At 37.6% G+C, this 22,713-nt stretch overlaps 1 protein-coding gene across 3 annotated transcripts in view; it reads left to right on the forward strand.

Annotated features, from left to right (window-relative positions):
• The window catches only part of HTT (huntingtin), an 88,985-nt gene that overhangs the window by 37,865 nt on the left and 28,407 nt on the right, over window positions 1–22,713 (forward strand). For all 3 annotated transcript variants that reach the window (XM_075420413.1, XM_075420414.1, XM_075420415.1), the window contains 19 exons: window positions 266–417; window positions 851–1,053; window positions 1,912–2,038; window positions 2,723–2,850; window positions 3,550–3,660; window positions 4,229–4,306; window positions 4,961–5,184; window positions 5,760–5,838; window positions 5,942–6,103; window positions 7,019–7,074; window positions 7,838–7,986; window positions 8,598–8,734; window positions 10,782–10,898; window positions 12,732–12,854; window positions 13,455–13,693; window positions 14,990–15,132; window positions 18,450–18,657; window positions 20,035–20,176; window positions 21,454–21,633. In XM_075420413.1, the coding sequence (XP_075276528.1) occupies window positions 266–417; window positions 851–1,053; window positions 1,912–2,038; window positions 2,723–2,850; window positions 3,550–3,660; window positions 4,229–4,306; window positions 4,961–5,184; window positions 5,760–5,838; window positions 5,942–6,103; window positions 7,019–7,074; window positions 7,838–7,986; window positions 8,598–8,734; window positions 10,782–10,898; window positions 12,732–12,854; window positions 13,455–13,693; window positions 14,990–15,132; window positions 18,450–18,657; window positions 20,035–20,176; window positions 21,454–21,633 (2,758 nt within the window). The remainder of the gene's footprint in view (window positions 1–265; window positions 418–850; window positions 1,054–1,911; window positions 2,039–2,722; window positions 2,851–3,549; window positions 3,661–4,228; window positions 4,307–4,960; window positions 5,185–5,759; window positions 5,839–5,941; window positions 6,104–7,018; window positions 7,075–7,837; window positions 7,987–8,597; window positions 8,735–10,781; window positions 10,899–12,731; window positions 12,855–13,454; window positions 13,694–14,989; window positions 15,133–18,449; window positions 18,658–20,034; window positions 20,177–21,453; window positions 21,634–22,713) is intronic.

The following is a 22,713-nucleotide window of genomic DNA, read 5'->3' on the forward strand; positions in this document are numbered from 1 at the left end:
TTTAGTTTATCAGTAGATGTCACTAGCAGCTTTGATATTGCCATTTTTTGGAAAAAAAGAAAAGTAATGGCTGTTCAAGAATACCGAGTATTGTCAGGTCTATCCTGCTAAAGTGTAAGGTCTGACTTGAGTGTTAAGTATGTATTTCTGTAGTACTGATTTTTTTTGTGGTTGTTTAGCAGTCTACTAAACAGTTTTCATAGACTTTAAACTTACCAAAAGGAGGGGGGAAAAAAGTCATAACATTACAAAATTGAACTTCCAGTGTTTCCCAGCCAAGTCCTTCAGATGAAGCTCAGAAGGGCTGCACTATTGGAATGGCCGGAATGGTCCTGTCTCTCCTTTCATCAGCATGGTTCCCACTGGACCTCTCTGCACATCAGGATGCTTTGATTTTGACTGGAAACTTACTTGCAGGTAGGACAGAGCAAGAAAAGTAGAGTTGTACTGTTGTTTTTACCGTTACCATTAGAAGGCACGTATCTCATCCTATTTTGGTTGCACGCAACAAAATACTTGCAAGATTGAGCAGAAGAAATAAAGAAGGAGCTTCTTGCACCTAGGAAGTTTGAAAAGATACTGCCTCTAAGTTGCATATTTCCTGTAGTTCCCAAAGGGAATGTGCAGTATGCATAGTACAGGCTGAGTACAAAGAATTGATGTTTTTTTGTTGTTGTTTAAAACTGTGCACCTACTGCTGGTTCTGAGAATAGAACATTTGGAAAACTTAACTGACTTTTCGCTATTTGAATTTCTGTTCATATAGAGATGATATGCCTCTAAAATTTTCTGGTACTTAATTCCAAGTTTTTATCTTGTTTATCCTTAAATAATATGATTCCTGTTGCAGCAAGTGCTCCTAAGTGCTTAAAGAATCCGTGGAGTGCTGAAGAAGATTCAAACCAAGGTGCTGCAAAGCAGGAGGAGCCCTGGCCGGCTCTGGCGGATCGAACTCTTGTTACTTTAGTAGAACAACTCTTTTCTCATCTGCTGAAGGTCATTAATATTTGTGCACATGTAATGGATGATGTTGCTCCTGGCCCAGCGCTAAAGGTATGTATTAAAAATAAATAAAATTGTGTAACTTAAATACTGTTGTGTTACAGACCTCTTCAAGGCTCTGCATTTTAGAGTTGAGACAGGTAGCTATCTAGTACTTTGATAACATGACTCCACTCTGTGTAGGAGAGCAAGTAACATGAAAAAACATTCATATTGTTCTTCCGCGTAACAGTTTTTCTTTGGTTCTGCAGTGCTTGTAATATTACCTTAAATTTTGAACCTTTTATTCCTGGTGGCTTCATTTGAAACATCAGTTCAGTGAGGAGTGTGTATAGTAAATGGAGTATTGGATTACATACTCTGGCAAACATCTGTTGATTGCTGGGTTGGTTGACTGACTGTAGTGCACTGAGCTCCTTTGGGGGCTTAAAATAACTCTTCTGTCTTTTGAATATCCTGAAAAATATTTTGACTTCTCAAACAGTTTGTATGAGGTACTTCTGGATTTGAGCCTTTGTTTTGTTTTGAGGCATCTACGTTTTGAGACTGCTTTAGTGACTGTAAGGCAGTGTTGTTAGGATTAGTCATTTCTTCATATTTGAAAAATGTGAAAATTTTTTTTTATAATTTTATTTCCAGAGAAGTCTGGAATTAAAAGAAATTTTAGTCATGAAGCTGTAATTCCATCTCATTGGCTTATGCTGAAGTTGAGAAGGAAAGTAGGGAATATATTAAACTTCCTCCTTTTCACTCGGGAAGCTCATGTGAACCTGAGAGTTGAGACGTTTTAATTTAACTGACAGTTAAATAAAGGGGAGTTTAAGCAATAGATTAATATGGTTGTGTTCGTGTAGAAGAAGCAGTAGCTACTTGTGCATACGAAAATAATAAAGCTTCTTTTAATTCCAGGCAGCATTACCTTCTCTCACAAACCCACCTTCTCTTAGTCCAATTCGGAGGAAGGGGAAAGAGAGGGAGTCTGTCGAACAGGCGTCTGTGCCAATGAGCCCGAAAAAGAGTGGTGAAACAAGTCCAGGTAAGCACACTTACTCCTATTGACCCTCCCACCTACCATCCCCACCTAAGTGTGGCTATGGCACTGAGAGAAGAAATAAAACTGAGTAGCTTGTTTTCTGAAGGTTTAGTTCAAAAGGCTGGCAGACCTACTGTCAGAAGTTCTTTTCAGTACTGTATTGCAGGAAAGGCAGCTGTGGGTGGGGGCTGCTTTACTGTTTCGGTTTTTATGAAAATTAACTGTAATTTTCAGAAGCAAGGTACTTCTGAATCCTTTTCCTCACTGGTCTTTTGAATCTACTCAGCTATTGACTAAACTTGAGAAATCATTTCTGCATGTATTTTACTTAAAAGAAATTTGAAAATTGCTTTGCAGCTGTTGGCAGGAGTAGCTTATGTTGCTCTTGGAAACAGTATTCTTATTCTTGAAAGCTTTTTTTTTGTTAGTAATGAATGGAGGAAATGGGTGTTAATTCTATTTTATGAATTTGTACTTCACTGGATTAATTTCTCTTATCTGAGGGCTAGTTTCTTGGAATGCTACTTCATTTTCTAGTTGTATAGCGTGTGTTTTTGCAGTTTAAAATATGCATGATGATTGACAAATTCATGCTGTCTAATTCTGATATGGTGAATTATGTTACGTATACATGTCATGAGCACCCTAGAAAAAGTATATTGTTCTAATTGATGATACTTTTTTAAGCTACTAGGCAAAGTGATGCTACTGGGCCTGTTCCGACAAGTAAATCATCTTCAGTAGGAAGCTTTTATCATCTTCCATCATATCTGAAGTTGTATGATGTCTTGAAAGCAACCCATGCTAATTATAAGGTACTGCGTAATATCGTTTAATTGAATTAGAATGTGGTTGGGCAGTCACTTTGTGTTTCTCTTAATTATGGTGGTTCTTGTATCAAAACTCACTTGTTTGCCTGTGTAAACAGTTTATCCACAAAAAAAAAATCATGATCGCCACCGATAAAAACAAAAACCAACCAAATTAAAGCCTCGATCGGCGTTGTCCCCAGTTGCTTCTTTCTCTGCTGTCACTAATACTGGTAACAAATGGCCCTTTGCTGGCTTGGCAATGCTGAGTGGATCCCAATGTCTGTTCTCTCTGCAGTTTATTCCAGGATGGGTAAGCTTTTTCCTCATTAGTTCAGGTAATAGAAGATGCATTCCCTAGGGGCTTGATGATCTGATTTGTACACTTCAGGGGGTGTATTCTTATTATACCTCCTGTCTTTGAAAAATACATTATCCCTTCTCCATTATTTGTGAACATCCTAGGCCTTCCCAGATGCAGTGCTGTAACTTCCTCAAGCTAGAAAATCCTTTTCTTACTCAAAATGAAGGTCTGCCTTTCCAGCAACTCATTAGGGAGCATAAGCTGTCAGTGCTGTTGATTGAACTATGCTGAAATTTTAAGCAAAAGATCATTTCGTGTCTATACCCTCTTCTTTATGTAACTTTTATCACCTTGTCAAGTAATTGTTAAGAAAAAGTGTGGTTTTACTTTTTTGGGACCAGGTTACTTTGGATCTCCAGAACAGTAATGAAAAGTTTGGAAGTTTCTTACGGTCTGCCTTGGATGTTCTGTCTCAAATCTTGGAACTTGCTACTCTTCAAGACATTGGAAAGGTATAAGATTTACGTGGTTTTTCTTTGTAGTTATGTTGTCCAGTACCTGTGGTCCTTACTGGGTAAAAAGCACATATTTGAAATTGGTACTGTTGAGAGAGACAGTAGTCTAGAAGCTTTGTGCTGCCACAATGTTGGGTGAAGTGCTAAAGCAGATTTTCTGGGTTAAATTGCTGCTGTTGAAAACTGGAGTAATTTTTTTACTGTTTAAGTTTAATGTGGGGATTTTTCTTTCCCGCAAAATCATTTGCCTTCAGTCATTCTTACTAATATGGTATGTTTAAATATACTCATTGTGTTAATTATACAAAATCTAAGGCATATTGCTCTCCTTCCTCTCCTGTACCTTGATATTTTTTCTCCTTAACTGTGGTGTTAGGCATTGTGCTATCTTAAGACTAGAAGGCAGATCTTGCATTTTTATTTCTTTACATACTTCCACAATTTCCCTTAAATTAGTGTAGTTCTACTTTTTAAAAAAAACTGTGCTACTGTCCAGTTTTCATAATAGTGCTTTATATAATGAAGAGAAATGCAATTAGGTGCACTTGGTTTTCTGCTTTTCTAGTGTGTAGAAGAAATTTTGGGATACCTAAAATCATGTTTCAACAGAGAACCAACAATGGCAACAGTTTGTGTACAGCAGGTAAGGAGGTAATTTTCTGTGTTACTGGAAGGTTAATCCTGATGTCCTGTCGTTATCAATTGGATACTAAGACTGGCCATTCTATTAAAAGAAGTGGTGTGAGGAAACTGTAGCCCAGGTGGGGCGAACAGAGCATGTTTTCTTTAATTTTCATGACTTGTTCTGAAACTTGATACCATCTGAATAGTACAGTTTCTTCTTGAACTGCTTCCAGTTCAAACATCTATTTTAGCTGATGCTCTGAAAATAAGTTGGCTTCCTACCTTCGCAAATGTGTTCTGTAACCAATTAACTACATCCAAAACCTGGAAAGCATAGAACTGCCATAGTGATGGATTTTTTTGCAGGCTTCCGGTTAAACATTTGGGTTCAAGTCATCAAAGCTTAATTTTGGTGGGAGGTGAGTTTTAGTAGACTCTTTTGAGTTGTCACGTGAAAATAGCTTCAGTTGTAAAAGCAACCACGTCTGTTTTGGGCAAGGTGTGGATTGTTCCTTTTTTCCAGCTTTTTTGTGTCGTCTTGTATTTGACTGCATGATCCACAGTTTGCACTTTGACCTTTCCTCTTAAGTCCTTTGGGAAGATGAGGAATCAAGTTGGGTTTTTGTTCTTGAAATGTTAACTTTGTATTTTTTCTTCCAATTTTCTTCTGTAGTTATTGAAAACATTGTTTGGGACAAATCTGGCTTCTCAATACGATGGCTTGTCTTCAAACCCCAGCAAGGCTCAAGGCAAAGCTCAGCGCTTAGGTTCTTCCAGTTTGAGACCTGGTCTCTATCATTATTGCTTCATGGCACCATACACACATTTTACACAGGCACTTGCTGATGCTAGTCTAAGGAACATGGTTCAGGCTGAGCAGGAGCACGATGCTTCAGGGTAAGTTTCTTCCCTTATGATATAGTGTGAACTTGAACTAGAAGCTCGTTTTTCATAAGTGCAAGTATCGTAAGGGAACTAAGTAACTTGAAGTGATGGTATTGTGTACTATTTATTTTTTGTAGACGTAAGCAGAGTAATTCGTCTTGGTAGTGAGATCCTGAATGCAGTGCTGTATTGATTATCATTAAGGTGTTTTCCAAATCAAAGCTAAATCATTTTAATGATTCCACTTAAATTTTTTAAAAGCATAATAGTTTTAAATGCTTGTATTCAAAACTATTTCATTAATTTGCTAATTATAGCAAATAGTCAGTAGTCTTAAAGGACAGGCAGAAAGATGACTTAGCAAAGACCAGAAATTCTTTCTCTACTAGATGTTTGTTGTCCACAAATATTTGTGATCTGATTGAAATGTACTGTAGGTTGTCTCTGCTCTTTTGTTTTACTGAAATGCTTGAAGCAGTTGAGTACAGAAAGAAGTCTGCATTGGTAAAACAATATGCATCTAAGGAGAGTATGTTTGTCCCTCCATTTTTTTTCATGTGTATGAGGTGTTTTTTTTTTTATAACAGATGGTTTGATGTGCTGCAAAAAGTTTCTACACAGCTGAAAACTAGCATTACCAGTGCAACAAAACATCGTGCTGATAAGGTACTTGTATCTAGGTACTCCTGAAAGAGCTTTATAACATTGTTTGGTTTTGTATCACAGACCTGTTCATATATTAGATTACTTTAAAATCTCTCTATTACAGAATGCTATTCACAGTCACATTCGTTTATTTGAACCCCTTGTCATAAAAGCATTGAAACAATATACTACAACAACATCAGTACAGCTCCAGAGGCAAGTTCTAGACTTGCTCGCTCAACTGGTTCAGCTACGAGTTAACTACTGTCTTCTGGATTCGGATCAGGTTGGTACCTCACCATGTTTGCCAATTTGTGATACAGGGATCTTATCAGCAGGCTTAATATACACAGCAAAAACATTTGCTACAATCCATTCATTTGTACTGTAGGTGAAAACAAAGGTTTAAAGGATGGTGAGACTCAGTTCCCCCCCGGCCACAAAGAGCGTCCAATTTCTGGTTTTCTATTGCATATAAATTACTTTCCAAGCTCTGCAACAACTGTTTAAGAACTGTTCATCAGATTGACTTCAGGAATAACATGACGTGGGCAATACTATCAGTGTTCTTAAATAAAACTTCATTTACAAATAGGAATACCTTCTTTATATATTGAGAGTATGGATTTCTGTATGACTGATGGTCGTGAGCATCATGGTTGACAACCATTATTTGGTTTTAATGGCGGAAGGAAGCTAGTGGCAAATACAGTAGTCTGTGTGGTTGTCCATATAAGCAGTAAATTTGTAACTTAAAATTCAAGTGCTTTATTTGTTACAGTAGTATGAGTTGCAATACGTAACTTTCCTGTAAGTTTCTAAACAGATAAATCTTTTCAGTGCATGAATAATTTGGATTGTATCTTGGTTTAGAGCTACATTTTTGGTTGATTCTTAACTTCTTGACTGTAATGCCTCAAACAGCATGTTACATGAGTGAGAAATTTATACTTCAAAATATATAGTCTGGAGGTAAAATGTGGCATAACTTAATGCAAACTGTAATAAGCTCTAATATCAACAAGATTGTCAAGATCTTCTGTAACTAGAGGGAACACTTCATGACACATAAGAATGAACTATAAGTGTAAATGATTTTCAGTGCCTGTCTTTCCTTTCTCTCCTTCCAAAACACACGCTTTTATAACCCGGTCAAAATTATTTCAAATGGGAATTAATAGCTCTGTAATTCTCTCTTTAGGTGTTTATTGGATTTGTGCTAAAGCAGTTTGAATACATCGAAGTAGGACAGTTCAGGTATGAAATTAGCAAAGATCCTTTGAACAGTGCAGGTTCACAACTGTTTTATTCTGAAGCATGTAGTTACTAATTTTGCTAGTTATTTCTGCCTTATGAGAAAAGGGAGAGCTGCATTCTGGGCAATGTGCTTGTTTATTCTTTGGTTCCAGTGGTAGCCCTTTCACATGATTTAGGTTCCATGTGATGGAAGCAGTTGGGAAGTAGCATGGAAAAAAAAAGTCTTTTGCTATGTTGTGCAGTTTCTCCATTCAGTATTGTAAAACCATTCCTTTGGTGGACACCCCAGCTCCCAAAGCTGTGATTTCAGGAATTGGCACTACTTTGCTAGGATTTGGTTGCTGCATAGAGAGCTGCTGCTTCCTGTTGTGGACTCAGTGTGAATCCATTTGTATAGTACCTAATGGATAAGCAATGCAGTGGAACTTTTATTGTCAGCTATTTCTGTTTTTTCTCACACTTGAGTTTGTATGAAGAGATAAGTGTTTTTTTTTTTTCTCTGTGGGCCTCCTACAGAAGTACTCCAATGTGTATTGTGCGTTAGATAGTATGTTATAATAGTAGTAACTGTGTAATGGTCAAAGCTTGAAAGAAATCCCTTGGGGAAAAAAAAACATAGTAAAGAACAGGACACAAAAGTTACAGAAATACTGTGTGAAAGTAGAACCCATTCTTTAAAAAAAATCTTACTGTAAAAAGGTTCATTTTTACCCAACAGCGTTGTGCAATTCCAACTTGACACTTTTTAATTTTTTGTTTTCAGGGAGTCTGAAGCAATTATCCCAAATATCTTCTTTTTCCTGGTGTTGCTGTCTTATGAGCGGTATCATTCCAAACAGATAATCGGAATTCCTAAGATCATTCAGCTGTGTGATGGTATCATGGCCAGTGGGAGGAAAGCTGTTACACATGGTAATTAAAAAAAAAGGCACCAACACTAATATTAGTAACAGTTCAGCAATAAAACCCGTATTGAATACTAAGCTATAGAAAACTGTAATCATACTGATTGTTTCAGAAGACACTAGCTTTTGAATTTTTAATACATTCAATAAGTCTCACTTAATTCCTTCAAGAAACTTACTGTATGCTAGTAACACTGCTACCCCATATTTTGCATCATGCATAATATCAATAAAGCTTTTATTTGAAACTTTATTAGGTAATAAGGTCACAGCGTAGCAGTACTTTAAAGACTTTGATTTTAATTTTGAGTCCTCTTCCCTTTCCCTCCATTCTCAGCCTTTAAGTAGAAGCATCTCTAACATTTTTCAGTGATTCTGCTGAGAAATACTTCTGTTGTAGCTCTGTGGGAATGGGCAATTAAGTCCATAATATAAATTTTCTACTGAAAGTAAAAAGATAGGCGTCATTATGCGCAATGGGTTTGGGGTTTTTTAGGGATGGGTGAAACCTTTAATAAACTAAAGCACGGTTTGCTTTTAGTAGCTGAACTGTTAGAACAAGAAAACGTTATTCGAGAGTGACTTGTCTCATGATAAAACAAGCAAATCTCATTTCAGCAATACCAGCTCTGCAACCTATTGTTCATGATCTCTTTGTGTTAAGAGGAACAAATAAAGCTGATGCTGGAAAAGAGTTGGAAACACAAAAGGAGGTGGTGGTGTCAATGCTGCTGAGACTTATTCAGTACCATCAGGTAAGAGAGGAGCACAAAGTGTCCCTGTTTATGGTCTACAAAAGCACAACGTTGCTTTGACTGCTAAAAATGCTTCAGGCAAAATTAATGATTTTTTAATAAAAAATTTGAATAGCTGGATTCTGTGTGTGATATCTTTCCTTATAGAGAGAGTATGCAAAGATTTTTTGGGGGAGTAGGGGAAAGATTCTGCACTACGCATCAGTATTTCAAGTCAAAGAACATGTCTGTGGGATTTTATAGTCAAGCCGAAGTCACAAAGCACTGAAAAGCTGAAGTTAGGATCACAGTCTTGGTTGTGTTGCAGATTGAACAAACAGAATGTTTGTAGAAGAGTTGTAATAAATGAAGAGTTCAAGAAACTTAGTAGAATAGGAGTAAAAGTGGAAGAGAAGACAGGATTAGAAATTGGAAATATGCTGCATAGAGGTGACTCAGATATTGCTGTACAATAGCAAGATCTTAATAACATTTTAAAATATTAATTACTTGAATAAGGTAATAAAACTGGTAGTTAGACAGTTGTTAGCACTTACTACTTTGCCCCAGACCTCACGGGTCTGGAAAACATGTTCCTGCCCTGTAGAAGAGTGACTTCCTTCAGTGCACTTTGTTTAAAAGAGAAAACATAAAATTAATTTTGAGAGAAGTGACATAATTAACATGGGAGCTTATTGCTTATTCAAGTGCTTAACGAACTTAACAAAATGTGCTTTTCCTTTCATCATACGAAAATACAATTCTAGTGTATGCTAATGTAAGCAATGTATTTTCTGAGAATAGTTGGAAAAAAGTCAGTAGATCTTGTCAAAATAATTTTAGAACTGCATGTTCGGATTGGGGTAATTTTGTGTATCCACATTTTCTTTTGAATTTGTAGTTTTATAATCATAAAATGACTAACATAACCGTATGAAATGACACTCTGTAGACACGTGATGTGAAACACTGAGCAACGTTGTGTTACATAAGGTACTGCAATTGCTGACAGATCCCCTTCTGACACACTTAACCTGTTACAGGCCACCCATGCACAGCTCTCCCCACACCATCCCTTGTGCAGTTCCTGTTCTGTGCTGTTCTGCTGGTGCACTACATATGAACTAGCCCTCGGGCAGTTCGGTTGTTCCCTGGCTGTGGCTGGGATGTTCTGTAATTCGAGAGGCTCCAAGAGCTGCAACCTTTCACTATTTTCTGTTACAACTGTAGCTACCATCCATGGAGCTCCAGAGTTCAAGTCATTCGGCCCAGAATGGCTCCTGTCTCCTCTCATGAGAGCTTTTTGGGGAGAGAGTCGTCTGGTGATCTCTTTCTTTTTTTTTTTTTTAATTTGGCTGCATTTCTGAACCTGAACTACTTGAATTTATTTTACAAGTGCTCCAACTGGTTTTCTGAACCAGATTCTTCTGTCTCAGTTCTTAGTCCATATATAAACGTTTCTATTTGCTGTGTCTTTGGTCCGTCTATCCTTGAAAGTGTGGTCTCTGTAACCCTCAAACCCAGAACAGATTCAGCTGCTAGAAGTGATCCTTGCTGTTGGTGTGCTCCATTATATGCTGTCCTGTAAACTTTCATATAATGAAGTGACATATCTCAGGTGAATGAGCTCCATAAAAAGAGCTGTCCTGTTTACTTGACCAAATGTAAACTTTGAGCTAGAGTAAAGAAAGTCTGTATGGGAAACTGCTCTCTTCGTTCCTCTCCTGTTTGTGGACTACGCGATGTAGCGTTTAGATTTATTATCCCTTTTTTAAGTTGTCTGAGTAGTCTCTTGTCAAGTGCCATTTAGAAAGGACTAGGAAAGCATTTTTTTCCTAGTTTATAAAAGTAACTGGAATATTCTTTAAAAAAAAAAAGAAAGAAAGAAAACAACACCTAAGCACAAGCCTTTAACCTGAAAATGGGGTTTTTAAAACGTGTGATTTCTTGTGTGGGTTTTCTTTTTGACAGATGGTTGAAACAGTAAATATTTTTCCCACTACAGTGTGAGTTAAATGTTTCCTGTTAGTGTGGGTGTTTACTTGCATTCTTTTGGACTTTTCCTCAGGTGCTAGAAATGTTCATCTTAGTATTGCAACAGTGTCATAAAGAAAATGAAGACAAATGGAAAAGATTGTCCCGGCAGATAGCTGACATTATTCTCCCAATGCTTGCAAAACAACAGGTTATTATATGACTTTTTTAAGCTATAAACATCTAAAATAATGGTTGTAATGCATGTATCAGTAATGGCTTTGGGTATTTGATTTTTTTTTTTGAGTGAAGACACATTTTCTTGAAAGTGTAGTTGCTATATCTGGAAAAAAAACAATTACTGCAAGGTAAACTAAGTCTTTGTAGTCATGAAGGTCATATTTAAATGCATGAAGTACGTGCAGTATTTTCGAGGCTGTTTCCGGAGGAAGCTCATTCTACTTCTCTTACATGATTGTATCAGAACACTTAGTAAATGGTGTGAAGATTCCCCCATGTTTGTAGAATGTCATGGTTATTTTTTCATAACTGCAGTGGCTCTAACTGTATTTTTTTTTAGGGAGGAGAATGAAAAGATACAGTCTGAAACTGCATTAAGAAATCACAGAATAGTGTAGTTGAGGTTAAAATGGGCCTCTAGATAACGTCTTCCCCTCAAAGCAGGGTCTACTGGAGCAGGTTACTTAGCACCATGTCTAGTCAGGTTTTGATAGTCTCCAAGGATGGAGCCTCCATAACCTCTCTGCACAGCCTGTTCCAGTGTATGAGCCTCCTTGCAGATGGAAAATAAATAAATAAAAACTGTATATAAATGGAATTTCCTGTATTTCAACTTGTGTCTGTTGCCTTTCCTGCTGGTACTGGATACCGCTGAAAACATTCTGGCTCGCTCTTCTGGACTTGTGTCATATCCTCCCACTTCCCCTGGTCAGATACCTGTACACGTTGATAAAGATCTCATTGAGCCTTCTACAAGCTGAACAATCTCAGCTGCCCCTTGTACGACAGAGGCTCCAAGCCTGTAACCATCTGTGTGGCTTTCTGCTGGGCTTCCTCCAGTGCATGCTGGTATCTCTTACTGGACTGCACTACGGCAAAAGAGAGCAGGCCCTTTGTGTCTGTGAAGAAAGGAAGACTCGCTTTTAGGAGAAAGATTTTCAGTGCTGCTCCCTAAGCAACAAGAGGACTTTTCTTTGAAACAGCTTTCCTGGAATTAGAAACGCTTACTTCAAGGATGAAAAATAGACCTAGTGAAATTGTGCCCTAAATGTTCTGAACTCTGATGGCAGATGTTCACTCCCATGAGGAGATCTCATGGTTGGGGAGAGTGGTGTAGTGAACGAGTAATTTTAATCTTCAGCGGATTAGACAGCAGGTTTTGAGCAAAGCTAAAATGCTGGCAGTGTGAAATTGCCACTGTTTGTATGAATCTGTACCTGTGCTCAACTATCAAATTACTTAGGCAAGATAGTAATCCAGATTTCGAGTCCAGTCCTTTGCATTTTGCAATTGAATGTTTTATAATTGAACTAAAAAACTGATGAAGTAAGGTGTCCTATTTCTGTTGCTGCTGTGTAATACCATTGTAGCTTGTTCACTTATCTGATGATCAGCAGTTTTTTTTTTTTCCTCCTTGTTACCTGCTTAAGTTTATTCAAAGCCAGTGTTGCTGTCTATAAATAGGCCTGGTAGGATGTGCAGGGAGCAGGAAAGTGTTTGGTTTTTTAAGGTTTATGACAAGTCAGTCTTTTAGTCTAATTCTTTCAATATGGCATATTTCTCCTAATAAAATGTGATATGTGTACTGGATGTCATATGATAGATATTTTCCTCCTGCATAGGAAGGCCTGCAATGAAACTTTTATTTACCTTTCCTAGATTTTGGTTGCTCTGAATTTTGTACTTTAAAGAACAGTTTTATTACACACAGGTTGTCATAGAAATGTTCAAAACAGAAAATGATAGTGTTGTGTTGCAGTTGCCTTTAGTGGATAGTTGCAAATTAATTTTGTTTCTTTTACAGATGCATATAGACTCTCACGATGCTCTGGGAGTACTGAACACTTTGTTTGAAATTTTGGCTCCTTCATCCCTTCGCCCTGTGGACATGCTTTTAAGGAGCATGTTTGTTACTCCTAAAACAATGGTAAGCAAGTAGAAACCTGCTAACACAGATGAAGTTTTTCTAGAGAAGTAGTAAAAGTGATTGTGTCCAGGGAAGAGTGAATCTGGTGTCTTTCATGGAAAACAAAGGAGCATGTGTTTCATACTTTGCAATGTGATGTTAAAGTAACTGCAGCAGATTTTAGGAAAGACTTCATTAGAACTAGTAAGATTTACCAGCTAGGAGCACTCTATACAGGAACATTCTGCTTATGGATTACTTGCCTTCATTTTGTATTTTGAAGATCAGGAAGGTAGAGAAACATACTGTTACAATAAATTCTAGAACTCAATTTAATAGGTAGATCACACTTTTTTCTTACGCAAGTGTTCATACTGTGCTTATAGTTGAGATTATGTTAATTTTTTGAAGACTTGCTTTAGAAGAATTGAATGCATTCCCATGTCGTGATGAATACTGTGAAGTTAAATGTTTTTAACTGTTGCATAAAATCAGACCTATCTGAGAATGGAGCAAGCAGGAAATAACTTCTACGTTCGGGTCTTCCAAAACATTATTCTTACCGTAAATGTCAACCTTATTCACTGTGTTAAAAAATCTGCTTTTTTGTGTTTGTGTTAGGCATCAGTGAGCACTGTCCAGCTATGGATTTCTGGAATTTTAGCTATCCTTAGAGTTCTGATTTCACAGTCAACAGAAGACATCGTTCTGTCCCGTATACAAGAGCTTTCCTTCTCACCATATTTGATTTCGTGTCAAGCAATTAACAGGCTGAGATGCGGAGAAAATAACATAGCCACACCAGAGGATCGCACTGAGGTTAAACAGGCTAAGTATCTGCCTGAAGAGACATTTTCTAGGTGTGTAGTCTTTCGAATAACTTAGAGGAAAAAATTAAGATTTCTGAGAAATCACAAATATATTATGCAATATATATACACATATAGAATTGTTATCTGATAGGAATAAAGTCTGTTAAAAAGTTGGTATGGGAGGAGTATGTGTGGAGGAAGGAATAATGAGACAGTAGAGGGGGGAGATGAGCAGTTTGTAGTATGGCTGTTGTCATACCTCTTTTTGAGCCACGTGAAGGATCTGGTGGAGCTGTTAAAATCGGTGAATCTTGAACTTGGTAAAATCAGGTCCAAAAATTTAACTTTTAACCTTTCCCTTCCTCCCTGTGTGGGGTCTGAAAGATGAGTCATCTTAGTAGGAGCCCAGGTTCTGTACTAGAATGCTGGCAGCAGGTGGATTCAAATCTATTAAGTTAGTCCTGTTCTTTATTTCGTATTTTTAAAGAGCTAGCTTTGTCTAGTTAGCTCCCCATGTTGATGACTTCAGAGAGTGACAAACTGCAGGCAAAAGTGGATATACAGCCATGGTGTTGTGTTGACATAATGTTTGTCGTTAAGACATTGTGTTTTAATATGGTGGGAAGCATTTGAAATAGCTATTCACTCGCTCAAGTGTGGAACTTCAGAGAGAAGTAACATGCTGTTTCTTATCATTCATCTCACTGTGAGGGTGATGGGTAGAGGGAAAAGGGGCTCTTGGACTTCCTTAATGTGACCTTATGTCCGGTAGGAGTGAGTTGGGGAACGATTATGGCCAGGAGCACGGATGGCTTTCCTCAAATGCCCTTTTTTGTTTTTTTCTTTTATCTCCCCCCCTGCCCATGGCTGGAGGTTTGATGTGGAACCTGTGTGGTAGAGTGTGGATAGATGAGGCTGCAAACAGCCAAATTACTGTGACTTGCTGAGTTACCCCTGCTCAGCTGAGCTGCAGTAACTGTCATGGTGTGTTTTTAGCTCATTGCAGATCACTATAAAGGCACCATAGCATTTTGAATGTTTGCAGTGTAAGTGAGGTGGGCTGGTGTATGCATGCTATTGTGACTTTAGCTGATGAGTAGGTAACCCAGATCCAATCTGTAATTATTGAAGTGCTTGTGTTCATCTCTCCATACCTATAGCATCATGTAAGTTTTAGATCAACCTGTTCTGTAGCATTTAATTTAGCATTCTGTTTGGGATGAATGGACAAGGACTTCATATGTTATTTTTCAAGCTTACTGAGTTTCATAGGCGAACCTCATCTTATTCTGAAACATATTGCATTTATAGTTTTTCTGTTCATTGTATGCACGGTTTTTCAAGGTTCTTACTACAACTGGTTGGCATTCTGCTGGAAGATATTGTTACCAAACAGTTGAAAGTGGACATGAATGAGCAGCAACATACTTTCTACTGCCAGGAGCTGGGCACACTGCTTATGTGCTTAATACATATCTTCAAATCAGGTAATACTTTAAGCAATGCCTTGTGTTGTAGCATGCAGTGGCAGCATGGTTTTTCAGTTCTGAGACAATTGTTGAATGTGTTGAACTACTGAGGAGGAATATGTAGGTGCTGAAGACATTCTGTTGTACTGCGTATAAAGAACTTCCCATGGTTTGTGCTCATGCATACAGGGCACATTTCTCACATTTCTTCTGTCTGTGTGGAACAAAATGTAACTAGTGACTTTTCATCTCTCAACTGTCTAAAATTTTCCAGTCCAAAAATGCAAAGCATTCCAAATTTGTGGCTGTATTTCTCATGGTTTTTCTCAATTTGGAGGTCGGTAGGTATGTCCAGGCTTAAAACACTGAGTCACAGACCACTGGTTCAGACTGATGGCAAGATACATTCCTATTCTTTGTTGTAATTTATAAAAACATAGAGCCCCCCCTCCCCCAAACAAATAACTGAAAACAGAAGAGTAGGTAAGGTGGTGCTGATCTTCAGCTGCTTTCTTTAGGTTTGGGAATTCTGCCTTAGGTGTCTTCTGCTAGATGTTCAGTGTCTGGCTTATAATTCTTTAGTCCTTAGCCTGATTCCTTAGTCTTGTTTTCCTCATAGTGGCACTATCTTCCCCTTCTTTTATTCTTTTTTTTACTATGACTGTCCTTTTTGCCCTCATTTTCACCCTGCACTGAAATCCAACCTTAGATTACAGTGGTTGGCTGCAATTTAAAAGGTCTTGGCACAAGTTCCTGGTTCTTCACAGACTTTCTTACAGATATGGGACAAGGAATTCTGCATTCCATGGCCTCATTTGTAAAATGGAAGTTACAGTACTTCACTGCTTGGCAGATGTAAATAACAAAAAATGTGCATACAGAATACTGTTAGACATCTAACGTGATTCTGTGCTCCACTGTGTCCCTACAAACTCTAATTTAATTTTTTTCTTTTGAAGCTCTTCCTACAGAGTTCAGTTATAAAGCCCTTGCTTGAGGGGAAAAAAACTTAGTTCTGTTCCTGCCATTGCTACCAGCTGCTTCTTGCAAACAAAAGTATTGTAGGCATAGACTTAAAATAAGTAAAAGAAGTGCTGATGGAAGTGTTCTGGGTCTTCAGCTGGTTCTCTGTCAAAGCTCAAAGCTTCTGTAGTGCCTTGATTTAACTTTCAGTAGTTTTAGTCCTCCTAGTCTTCAGTGACAGTAACAGGTAGAAAAGTGAATGGGAAACCAATTGAATTATGCTGTGAGAGTTTATGCAACCGTGGTGGATGATATTTTGTCTTTTGACTCGTAAGAAGAGAGCTTTGGTTTAAGAACGAGAGTCCTCCAAACCTAGGTTCTTGCCGCAGAGACTCCAGGGTTGTGAGTGAAAAGGTACAAAATATGGTGAGAGTTACCAGAGCCTTCCTTGATCTTTGTTTTAAGCCTGCTTTAGGGCACAGGACTCCGTATGTAGTGAGCGATAGTTCTCTTTTCCCATGTGTCAGTCACTATAATAACTCAAGTGTGTGTACTATTAATTGCTGTTACGGAGAAACATTTGAAACAAATATTATAACAGATAACTTATGCTAAGGTGATCTGGAATAAGTGATTAAATGGTGTCAAGCCAAGACCAGTGAAATCAGAAAATCAAGCTGATGATTGGTATCAGGGAAGTGGGGATAACAGAAAGGGAAGGCTTGCCAAGTTCTACCACAGCAGCTGGCTCAGGCTGCACTAAGTCTTGCCAGGAACTGTGTAGAGGTTTTCATGCAAAATTAAGTATTGAAATACTCATGTAGAGCACTGGGATATGTGTATTGAATGATCTCTGGAAATGAATTTAATCTAAGACTACAAATCAAATCTAAGTACTAGTAATAATGTGATTACCTGATAGGGCATAACAGAGTAGAAGGGAAGGAGTTCAGACACTTGGGCAGTATTTTCATGTTGTAGCATTTTCTTTCAGGTTTAGACTTAGGGTTAACCAAGTGCCTGGTTTTGTAATACTTTTGTTCAATGGAAACCTCCATACTTTTTTTTCTCTTTAAGTTGTATTCTCCTAGCTACAGGTGCAGCTTATAGTGACTTGTGCCTGGGAGCATAGACAAAGGTCTTCTGTCATTTTTAACCACTATTCTACTTGGATGTTTTGTCTTCTTATCCATTATAGCTTTTTCAAAATGTCAGCATTGCTGACTACAATGTATTCAACTGTAGGAAGCTACCAGATTAGAAATGAACATTTTCAATGTGCTACTTTGAAGTTATTAGAAATAAAAGGCATAGACGAAGTGAAAAGATTAACGTGTGGTGCCTTTCATGACTGTAGAAAGTCACTAGATGGTGCAATTACTGCAAATGCAGAAAGCTGGAATGAGAATAGCCCTGGTTTGCTGGTAAGTGGAACCCAGGTTTTGAGACTCGCTTATTTTTCCCGTTCTTTGCTGTTTACATTGTGTATTTATCTGTCCTGGGGGCAGCTTAAACTGGTCCACATGGCTGTGGAATTTACAGCTTCAGTCTTCTGTACATCTGGCAATGCAAGCAATGGTACATATCTCTTGCCTTATTCTGATTAGCTTTTAGTTTCTACCTGGTTCTGAAGAAACCCTTTTTTCCTTGGTCTTACTGTCTCATAGAAACTCAGAAAGTCCTGTACCTTTAGATGACTTGAAGTTTGTCCATTTTCCTTGTTTTCCTTCGCTTCGTTTTGGCATATGAACACTGAATTAGCAAATCAGAAAGCAAAACTCAGCTTTTGTGCTGAGTGTGCCGTATGTAGGGTAATGGTTTTTCTCCACTTAAAAACAAGTACTTTTTTGCACTTTAGAAATTGGGTGGGTGGGTATCAGTTTTAGTTTCAACTAAACGTATTTGGGAAGCCCTCATCCGAAGTAGGAGACTTGTAAGTGATCTTCCTTAGCAAGTAGAATAGTAGTTACAGAATGGTTCTTAATGAGAGCTTCTGTGTCTTACTTTATAAAGAAAACTCAAAAATCTTGGTCTACAATTAACAATGTTAAATTTGGTAACGTTCTCATGTATCAGATAAACTTCTTGATGCATGATAGAGAAAAAGTTGAGAAGGTAGCTTTCATTACAATACTAGTCTGATCTGAAGCATTATTAATTGAGTCCGGGAGCTGGTCATTATTGGTTTACACACACGGGCAAACTCCATGACTTACCTTATGTTTGTTAAACCACTTAGGATGTATCTTTCGTCCAGCAATGGTAGTGGCTTATGAAACAAGATTTGTATTCTCAGGGTACCCTGAAGAGTTTTAAAACTTCAGAATTCAGACTAGAGCATAGTTACTCTAATGTGCTTTTATTGTTTTCAGGGATGTTCAGAAGAATCACAGCTGCAGCCACCAGACTTTTTACAGGAGATGGATCTGATGGTAGTTTCTATACCCTTGAAAGTTTGAGTGACCTTGTTCAGTCCATGATTCCTACGCATCCTTCTTTAGTTCTCCTCTGGTGTCAAATCCTGCTTCTTGTCAATTATACCAACTACAACTGGTGGTCAGAAGTGCATCAAACCCCAAAGTAAGATTTGTTCTTGTTTCCTAGTACTAGTAGCAGTATGTCTCATAGTTATATCTGCTAAAATTATATTTTAAAGATTTAGCTTTTTGTCTGTTGGGCCTGTCAGCTTGTTGAGTAGTACTATTTGGATTCTGAAATAAATGGTTCTGCATTTACGTGTGTACATATTGTCTGTTCTGGTCTCAGTATGTCTTTCAAACTAAGGAAATGGGTCCTGCGTTCAGTTGTTCCTCAGAAGAACTGCCAGGTCATGTCTCCACTTTTAAGCCAAGAAAGCTTCATCTGTGTACTACATTTAACTAAAATTATGGAAATACCTATAACAAAATATTCAGTATTTCAGATATCACGTTCTTACGGAGACTGCGCATTTCACCTTCTAGCAAATAACCAGCCATGCAGATGATACGCACTGTTGTGCTTATGAAAATGCAATCTGATCAGTATAACTGTAACTATAGTTGTATCTGTTGTCTGTGGGACTTAGTAATAAGTGTTATCAAAACATAGTGTCAGCACCATGCTGATTCATTAGCATCAAGCACCATAGTAACTTCACTTAATGTTGGTTATCTGAAATTCAGAAATTGGTGTTCTCTTGGTCTGATGTTAGTTCATCCCACCTGTCAGGCATTGGAATGATTTGTCCTCAGGGGGTAAGGAAGATAACCCCCTGTGTGGGTGGGTATCCCTCTGTGTTAACTGTAGAGGGAGATTAACAGCTGACTTGAAGTTTCTGGTGCTTGTGCAGTGAATGTTAGGAAAAACTAATCTTACTCCATAACATGAGTGGATCAATACTTTATCAAATATGAGATTCTTGCCTCAGTTCAACATCATGATGTGAAAAAATACTATTCTAATTTGAGGAAACATGAAATTATCAGGTTTATGAGCAAATAGCTAAGGTGACGTCTGCTATTTGTTGCAGTTATCTTTTTTGATTTACCAATATCACTTCTATTTTTTTCTGGGTTGGGCATCACTTCCGATCTGACGCTAGCCTAAGTGCTCAAGAACACTGATTTGGCTTGAAAAGAAAATACAGAATTAGGTTCTGTTATCCTACCAGGCATGCAATAGCCTGTGTTTTTCTTTTAAGTAACCTGTTTAGTTCTTTCAAAGTTCTTCAGGCTGTCTAAGGAAGTAATAGGCATGGAGCAAAAAAGTGATACTACAATTGTTAGAAAGTAAAGAGCTGATGGAAAGCAAAGTGTCTACTTCGTTCAAACATTATACTGCTTTCAAGTTTCTAGGAAAATTAATATTATGTAAGGACATTGGTAGGATATTCCAAGCAATTTGATTAATGGTTTAGTACCCGTAGTAATAAAATGAATAACAAAATAGTAACAAAATATCATGTGCTTCTTGCAGGAGACATAGTCTTTCTACGACTAAATTGCTTAGCCCTCAGATATCTGGAGACAGTGATGAATCGAATTCAGAATCTAAACGTGGCATGTGCAATCGAGAGATAGTGAGAAGAGGGGCACTCATTCTTTTTTGTGACTATGTTGTAAGTTTTGAATTACGAATTTTATAACTATAGTTTTGAACTGTTTTATTATGCTGTCAGTCTTTTATTACTGATGTACATTAACTGAATCTGTCTGGTTCACAAGTGAAAAATGAAGACTTGTGAAACTATTCATTTGATTTTCAGGTGGTGCTTCTGTAAGCTTAGGTATGACCTTATTTGGTATTTTTTTCTGTTCTAAACTGACAGTTCTCTTGGTTTGCAAAGAATACCTGGTGGGTAATAGAATTATCTGCTGGGTATTGCATACCTTCCTTGTGAGGTGCTAGGAGCACACTAAGTAGTGTTACACTTCCCAACATCAGTAGCAGTGCACAGTGTCTGGGAGACAACAAATTTCTGTCTTTGTACCTTAAGAGGAGAGGTTTTACAGTAACATTTAACTTCCATTTTGGTTTTCTAATGAGAGCAGTTACTGTGGCTTTGACCTCTTGCTGGCTCAATATTAGCATTTTAGTTCATGGGGAACTTTTGAAGTGAATCTTCAAATTCTAGTACTAATATCTAGTACTGTGCTTTGGTTTGCCTTGCGGAGCGGTTTTGGGGCAAGAAAACTGCATTCCTTTCAGATTCAACTAAACCAAAAGCTGTGTTTAAGAAGCACTTCGAGTACTAATAGACATTCAGTCACCAGAGTCAGCTTAGAGGTAGTCCAAGTATAGCCCAAGGTAAAACCCTCCAGAACTTCTTTATTGGGGAGTGTTAGCCTCTCAGCATCACCTGGTTAGCACTAAAGATCTGTTCATGTTGCATTGCACTGCTTGTTGATATGCACATAGCTTCCGAAGTTTTGAAATTAATTATTGACAGATCTGTTTGGGTTTGCTTTCCAGAAATTATTCATCTTGTATTTAAGACCAGTAGTAATAAGAAAACCTTAAAAAGAAGCCTAAATGAAAATCACATTTTTACAAGAAGACTGTGTATGTGTGTGTTTGTTTCAAACAGCATTTCATTAAAAGCAGCATCTTTGAATTGACCTTCTCAATAAACTTGTTTCTGAATGGTATTTTTAGGGGTTTTAAAAAAGCTACAAGTTCATTATTAATCTCTTAATCTGCAACAAGATCAAAAGCATTTGGAAAACTTGTCATGTGAAAATAATGATGGTGCTATTTAAATATAGACACTTTATGCCATTATTTAAAAAAAAACTACCAGAATTTTATGAGAAACTTCTTGTTGTGTCAAAGTTTTTCGTAGTTGAGCACTTACATGGCTATAACTGGAATCAGATTTTAATTTTTTCCCTTTAGTGTCAAAACCTACATGATTCAGAACACTTGACCTGGCTTATTGTGAATCATGTTCAAGACTTGATTAATCTGTCCCATGAGCCTCCAGTACAAGACTTTATTAGTGCTGTTCACAGGAATTCAGCAGCCAGTGGTCTCTTCATCCAGGCCATTCAGTCACGGTGTGAGAATCTTGCAGCTGTAAGTTTTAACTTTCTGACTTTTTTAAAGAATAAAGTCACTTATATTTCAGCAAAAGTTTAACTGGTAAGTATGCAAATTCTGACATTTCTGGGTCATTTATCAACTTCTAATTTTATTTTTAAAGTCATTTCTTTAAAAATGCAGCTTCAATATCAAATGTGTTCCAATCTGTCAGATCTGTGAATTCAAGTAGAGTTGGTTAAGCTGTTTTTCCTTCCTGGGTATTACCCCTGCATAATAAATATCTGAAGGGTAAATTAAAGCTGTAACTTTTGCCTTTGATTTCAGTACCCTGGTAGCATAAATAATAGTACTGCTAACTACAGAGGCAGGAATAGGAACCAGCCCATCTTCATAGGCCCTAACAACATGAAAATAATTTGTGAGCTCATGCCTTCCCCATTGATCTGCCCCACAAGTTGCAGGCTCTTAGTGAGGGCAATACTGCTTCAGAAATTCAGTGTGTGATTTCTGTTGATTATTTTAGTTTTAGAATTAAAAAGAATAGATGATGTTTTATCTATCTTGGGAACTCATGAAGTGGAAAATGCCATTTCCTGGGCTTCCTCTAGAGCTAATGGGGGAGATGCTGCCTCACCCTGTGTAGCCTGGTAGCGTTCCCTGTCTGTTCTTGTTGTCTCTGTGCAAATCTAGTGCAGCTGCATTAGTGCTTTGAGCATGTGAATAAAACACTTTACAGTTGAGTGAGATGAATCTGGCCTTTAGTGTCTGAGAATTGATAGAATGAACTAAACGTGATTGAATGTAAGATGGAGTCATTCTGTGAAATGTTGGGTGATTATTGGAAAAGTCAGTGAAATTAAAACAGCTGATATTTGCAGTCTGCTCTTAAACAAGATTAGTTCCATGAGTCCAACTAGTGTGTCTTTTGTGTTTCTCCCTTTAGATTATTGGTGCTGAATTTGTGCTCACATTTAAGAAAATTAGAAAAAATTCTTTGCACTCCCTTTTAATCTTGAGTAGCCATTGCTGTTTCTATGATTAAACATGTGCTCAAAAAATCCGTAATGCTTATCTGGATTTCTGTACTGTCTTGTCTTGACTATGCTCATGTTC

This window comes from Opisthocomus hoazin, chromosome 5 (genome assembly GCF_030867145.1).
Source record: "Opisthocomus hoazin isolate bOpiHoa1 chromosome 5, bOpiHoa1.hap1, whole genome shotgun sequence".
Taxonomy (NCBI): Eukaryota; Metazoa; Chordata; class Aves; order Opisthocomiformes; family Opisthocomidae; genus Opisthocomus; species Opisthocomus hoazin.